This window comes from Solanum pennellii, chromosome 1 (assembly GCF_001406875.1).
Source record: "Solanum pennellii chromosome 1, SPENNV200".
Lineage (NCBI taxonomy): Eukaryota > Viridiplantae > Streptophyta > Magnoliopsida > Solanales > Solanaceae > Solanum > Solanum pennellii.
Window position 1 is genome coordinate 94,690,515 of NC_028637.1, and position 5,970 is coordinate 94,696,484.

The 5,970-nt window shown below is 28.0% G+C and overlaps 1 protein-coding gene across 1 annotated transcript; it reads left to right on the forward strand.

Moving 5' to 3' along the window:
• The first annotated feature begins 2,723 nt into the window (after positions 1 to 2,723).
• LOC107027613 (cyclin-U2-1) lies at positions 2,724 to 3,858 on the forward strand. The gene is made up of 2 exons (XM_015228734.2): positions 2,724 to 3,219; positions 3,369 to 3,858. Exons 1-2 carry the CDS (start codon positions 2,825 to 2,827, stop codon positions 3,634 to 3,636), a joined length of 663 nt encoding a protein of 220 aa, XP_015084220.1. The 5' UTR covers positions 2,724 to 2,824; the 3' UTR covers positions 3,637 to 3,858.
• Positions 3,859 to 5,970: the final 2,112 nt, after the last annotated feature.

Genomic DNA, 5,970 nt, shown 5'->3' on the forward strand with positions numbered 1-5,970 from the left:
TAGGCCCAAAGTAATTAATAATAATATAGGTCATACCATACACAGCCTGTATGGGCAAAAATCATGGAGTTAATGTAGTGGGACCTAACCCCTTTAACCTTCAACGTTTTGGTACTCATGATATTGTACAAAATCGTACTTTTCAATCTTTTTGATTTGATCAGAAAATCTTATTCTATAGTTTTTATTTCATTTTCTTTGGTGTATATGTGTGTTCATGATCTATCAAATAGATCTCCTTTGGTTTCCACTTTTCAATAGTATTCTCATGTCATCACTTTAATTCAATGTGATGAATGAGTTTTCACAAAAGCACATTAGTAACCTTTTTATTTATTTATTTTGGAGTGGGAGAGAAAAGATCGAAAGGTGGGTTTTAATAGCTTAATCAATTGGCTATCAATCAAAATTGATTTCACCTCAATTATAAGTTTGTATATCTAGAATGTATCGTGTTTGTACATAGTCGCTATATAAATTTACTTAAGAAAAACTAAATTCAAGTTGAATAATGAATGATATGTCATATGATCCTTTGAACATATATGTCTACGTAATGAGTTAATAGATAAAAATTTCGAACGATGAAAAAAAAATGTTTCATCGATACTATTTAAGAGAGGTTTGTAATTTTGAAATAATATATACTTGTACACTCACAGTGAGAACACAAGCATTTTGTCACTATGCAAAATGCATCCAACCATAATAAGTGATGAAGAAGAAACTCACATGAAAGCTTCCAACAAATCTCTTTGTACGTATTCGTTTATTATTATTAATTATTATTATTTTAAAATAGCAAGTTGCAAAAACCAGAAAGATTTTCAAGTTAATGTTTGAAGCTACTGCACGTGTGACTTGTACTAGTTTCTTATAGTCACAAATTTTCACTACTCCACTATTCTTATTACAAATTGATTTATATATTAAAAATAGATATTTAATTTCAAAACTTAAAATTTCTTTTGTTACATTCATGTTTAGTTCGTTTTAATTGATTTTCTAATGAATAAAATAAAAATATATAATTCAAATGATTTAAATAATTATTATATTTAAACAAATAATAATAGACGGAGAGAATACGTAGATTATTAGCTTAGCTGTGAGACACAAATCTCAAAGAAATAAAGACCCCTTTCTTAAATGCGTGGACCTTTTAAAGACCTAACATATTTGAATACCTCCTTCCCCACTCCTACCACTTCTTCCTACTGTCGGTGAGTGACTAATTTACCCCTCTTTTGGACTTATTCATAGGGTAACTATATTTCTTCTCCCTACTTTTATTTCATCATTAAAAAAAAATTATCTAAAAAATTCAATTAGACACCTTAATCAAGTTTAATATATATATAAGAGTTAATGTTGGATGTAATATATAAAAAGCTTAATAATAAGAATCTAAAGGTTAAATCGAATAAATTAGATTTACTTTATATAATAATGACTTATTCTTTTCAAATTTCGAATACGCTTCTATTTAGACTTATGTGATTTTAAAGACGTTATTAAAGTCTTAAATATATTTAGTTTATTATTCATGCTCCGACCCCAACTGAAAAATTCTCTATCTTTAGCTTAAATTTTAATAACTCTGAATACCATGCATAATAACCAGCTCATGTTAGTAATGTTATTTCATTTGAATATTGACCTATATAACTTTTAAAATGCATTACCAAAATCAAAAAATTATTTTGTTACCTAACAAGTATCTTTCTCGTATAGAATTTACTTAGGGTATCACAATTCATAGATCCTAAATATAAATAGCCTTGTCCACCCATAGTAAAAGGTATAGTTATAATATTGGTGTGTGGAATAACAGTTTGACTTAGTAGCAATTGGGAGATTCAAGAACATACAGCTTGCAGTGATAGTTCTAGCTACAAGGCAAAATAGAAGTATATCATATAATATAAGAAATATGCAGATGACAATATAATATGTGATCTAACAATATATTAAAGCATAAAACTAGCTGGTGTGTCTGGACTTTGCCTTTACAATGAGGAGGCAAATATCTTGTAATTTGATATTACCCCTCCTTTCCTACTCACCTTCCAAAAGTTTCTCATACTTTATATAAAATTCTCCCGCTCTGTCTCAATTTATACGATTTATTTTTCTTTCTATTTAATATAACCTATTTCTATAATTAGCAACTATTTTAATTTTAAATGTTCGTTTTATCTATAGTAAAATACTTCCTTCGTCCGGAATCGTTTGTCATGGTTTTTATTTTTAGAGTCAAACTATTAAAACTTTGACTAACATTTTAAGATGTATTTTTTCATCATATTAATATGCAAAAAATTGTAATTTATAGTACTTATCGTGTAGTTTTAGAATATTTAATTTTTTTGTTTAAAATATCGAATTAATGTGATCTAATTTACCTTTGAAAATTAGTTAAATTAACTTTCGATAAGCGCAACATGACAAACAATTCCGGACGAAGGGAGTAACTTATAGTAGGAGGGATATATTTGAACAGAAAATATAACGAGAGTGATATAATTTGAACTAAAAATATAAAGAGATGCATATTTAAACTATTTCAGATAGAACATAATATACTTAACCCTTTTGAGTTCATTTTAAATCATAATTATTAATGTTGATTTAAATCACATAAATTGAAACGGACGGATATAACAATGTCAAAAATTCCACCAAACACTCAAATTTCCCTCCCTTATATAAACAATTCCCTTTCCCTTTGCCCATAACCATTCATTCATTTCCCAAGAAAAACTAAACCCCTCCTTTCAAATTCCTCTGTTTTTTCCCCTGAATTAACATTCACAATCAAGAAATGGCCAACATATCTCCAAGAAAACTAAGAGATGATCTTTATTGTTACTCTTATGAACAAGACTCAAACATACCATTAGTAATCTCAGTACTTGCTTCTCTAATTGAGAGGAACTTAGCAAGGAATGAAAGAATAGCCAAAAATTGTACATGGGCATTGTCCAAGAATGTAAGAACAAGAGTATTTGATTGTCATGAAACACCAGACATGACAATACAATCTTATTTAGAGAGAATATTTAGGTACACAAGAGCTGGACCATCAGTCTATGTTGTTGCTTATGTTTACATTGATAGATTCTGTCAACTCTATCCTCACTTCAGAATTAGTCCAAGAAATGTACATAGACTTCTCATTACAACTATTATGGTTGCTTCTAAGTATGTTGAAGACATGTAAGTGTCACTTTTTGGTTTTTTACTTCAATTTCAAGACTTTATATTATAAAAAAAAAAAAAAAGACCAAACTTAATTGAATAACTTTTGTTGTCAATGAAGCAATTTAACTAATGTATTTGTGTAAAATTTTTTTTATTTTTTTCAGGAATTATAGGAATTCATATTTTGCAAGAGTGGGAGGATTGACAACAAATGAAATGAACAAATTAGAGATGGAGTTTGTGTTTATGATGGGGTTTAAGTTTCATGTGAATGTGAGTGTTTTTGAGAGCTATTGTTGTCATTTGGAAAGGGAAGTGAGCATTGGAGGAGGCTATGAAATTGAGAGGACATTAAGATGTGCTGAGGAAATCAAATCAAAACAAATAGAAGAAAGAAGTTGTTGTAGCCAAATTACTAGAGTTTTGTTGTAACTCAAATTTCACAAATGAATGTTCTTTTTTTGTTTCAATTACATAGTGTAAATATTAGTACTATGTAAAGGAGTTTTGACGATTTTTGCTATGTAAAAAAAAAAGCATAGTAGAAGTTATCAGACGTGACAAAGTTTTGTTGTTACTTTCTGCAGTGAAAATGTAGTGGCTATAGTGTGTTTGAATTTGAAAATCAATTTAAAGTTATGTCAATACACATTACTATTATTCTTAGCTTAGTCAGTATGTCAAGTGGTAAAAATTTAACTTCCTATGTACTTGTCGTGTTTATCAAAAATAGTTATTGTAAAATATATGTCGTTTTAAAAGATCAAGGTAAAATGAGTCCCACCACCGTAATTTTAAACTTAGCATAACTAACTCTATGGATTATTTATCGAAAAGAGATTAGTGTGGTAAAACATGAAAGAAAAAAAAGGATAAGTCGAATATATAAAAGTGACTCTTATTACATTATTTTTTCTAAAAGGATATGCAAAAGGCCGCTAATATGAAAAGTAAATCGGAACAAATAAAAGTACGAATTCAACAGAAATATGTATTAAGAAAATGACTAACTATGTATATAAAATATACTTTAGAACACATGAGTTAGATTTGCACAAAATATCAGACATGAGTGAAAAATTATCAACTTCTCTAATTAGAAATAAATTTGCAACTCAAGGGAAAAGAACAGTGAGTAGAGAAGGAGCTTAATTAGTTCTTTGACAGCTATAGTTTACAAAGCTTAAGATAAAGTCATTACCTAATTAGTACATCTAATAATAAAACATGATTGCAATTCCTTTGCCTTTTGATTTGCAATTAATTTTATATCATATATCTATCCCATGATGATGATATGTAGGAATAAATATAATTAAAGTGTTTATTTGAGAAACATTAGAACTTAAAATACAATTAAAGGACCTAAAGTATAAGAGCATCTAATTATGTGAGATCTGATCAGTGATCACAAATCATAATGTCATGCCAACAGAAAACAATTTGTAAGAGTCAATGGAGGAGAATTAGGACAATGAAAATTATTGATACAAATTATTGTTATTAAGTATAAAAGAAAGTTGTGGTTTTAGTAAAGGTTCAGCTAATCAAAGGAGTACAATAATAATAATATATACTTATAAATAAATGGATTTTGTTCAATTTCCTAATCAAGATTCAATGTTCCTTTCCTCTTTGGCCATTATTATGATTGCTCCTAAAAGCTGGAGTTTTTCTCTTTCTTGTATTATTATCAATAGTATTAATGTCCTTTTACTAGTATTATTAATTATAGCATCGTTTACATCGTATTTTAGAAGGTCATATCAATTTTATTGTTGGTATTATTATTGTGCAAGGCAAAATAGGTGATAATTGTTCTTCCATCCAACTTAATTTGTGTAAATAAAAGATCAAACACCACCCCTTTGAAATTTATGCTACAGTGATTATCCCCTGTAGAAAGGATTTCGGTGCAAAATCATCTTGTCTTAGCAGGATTTTGAAAATGACCTATCTTATAATGCAATTAGTATTAGTGATTTATTTCACGACTTAAAACTATAACTCGTAGGTCCTTTTTTTCTTGAATCTAAGTTTCTATAGAAGAAATATCAACCTTGTCCTCTAGCTCTAACTATCAATTTCCACCTCTTTTTTATTTCTTTTTCTTTTAAAAAAAGTACTTAATTTGTTTTATTTTCTGTTGGTCCATTTTAAAAGTATGGTATGTTTCCATATTTGATTTTTTTTTAAAAAAAATTACCTTTAACAACATATCTTATGAGCATATAACAATTATAGTATATTCAGTGTAACACTATGAATTGACCTTGAGGAGAGTGATGTGGACGTAGAACTCTTTCGCTACCTTATAAGGCAAGCAATTATTTATTGATAAATCCTCAATTTTAAAACATAGTATGACCTTAGAAGCATATAAAATTTATGAAAAATCCAAGTCCACATAAATTAAAAGGGGTACCTTTGTCTAATTTTTGTTTTTCTCTTTATGAATTTCATGTCAACAACATCTCCATGTAAAATGAAAAGCTAAGGGGGTAAGTAATTGATTTTGCACCTACTGATATATATAGAGTGTGTGGAAAAGGAATCTAATATCATCTCACTGTCACTCTCATTCATAAAAGCTTTAAATAATGAATATACATGACCTTTCTTTTCATCAAGAAAATCATTGAATGATTAATTTCTTTTTAAATGTTATTTTAACTAGTAATATAAATTTTTTATGGATGATATTTTAGTACTAGTAGTTAGTTATATATTACCAAAATGTTAATCAAGATACTGATCTAATTAAGA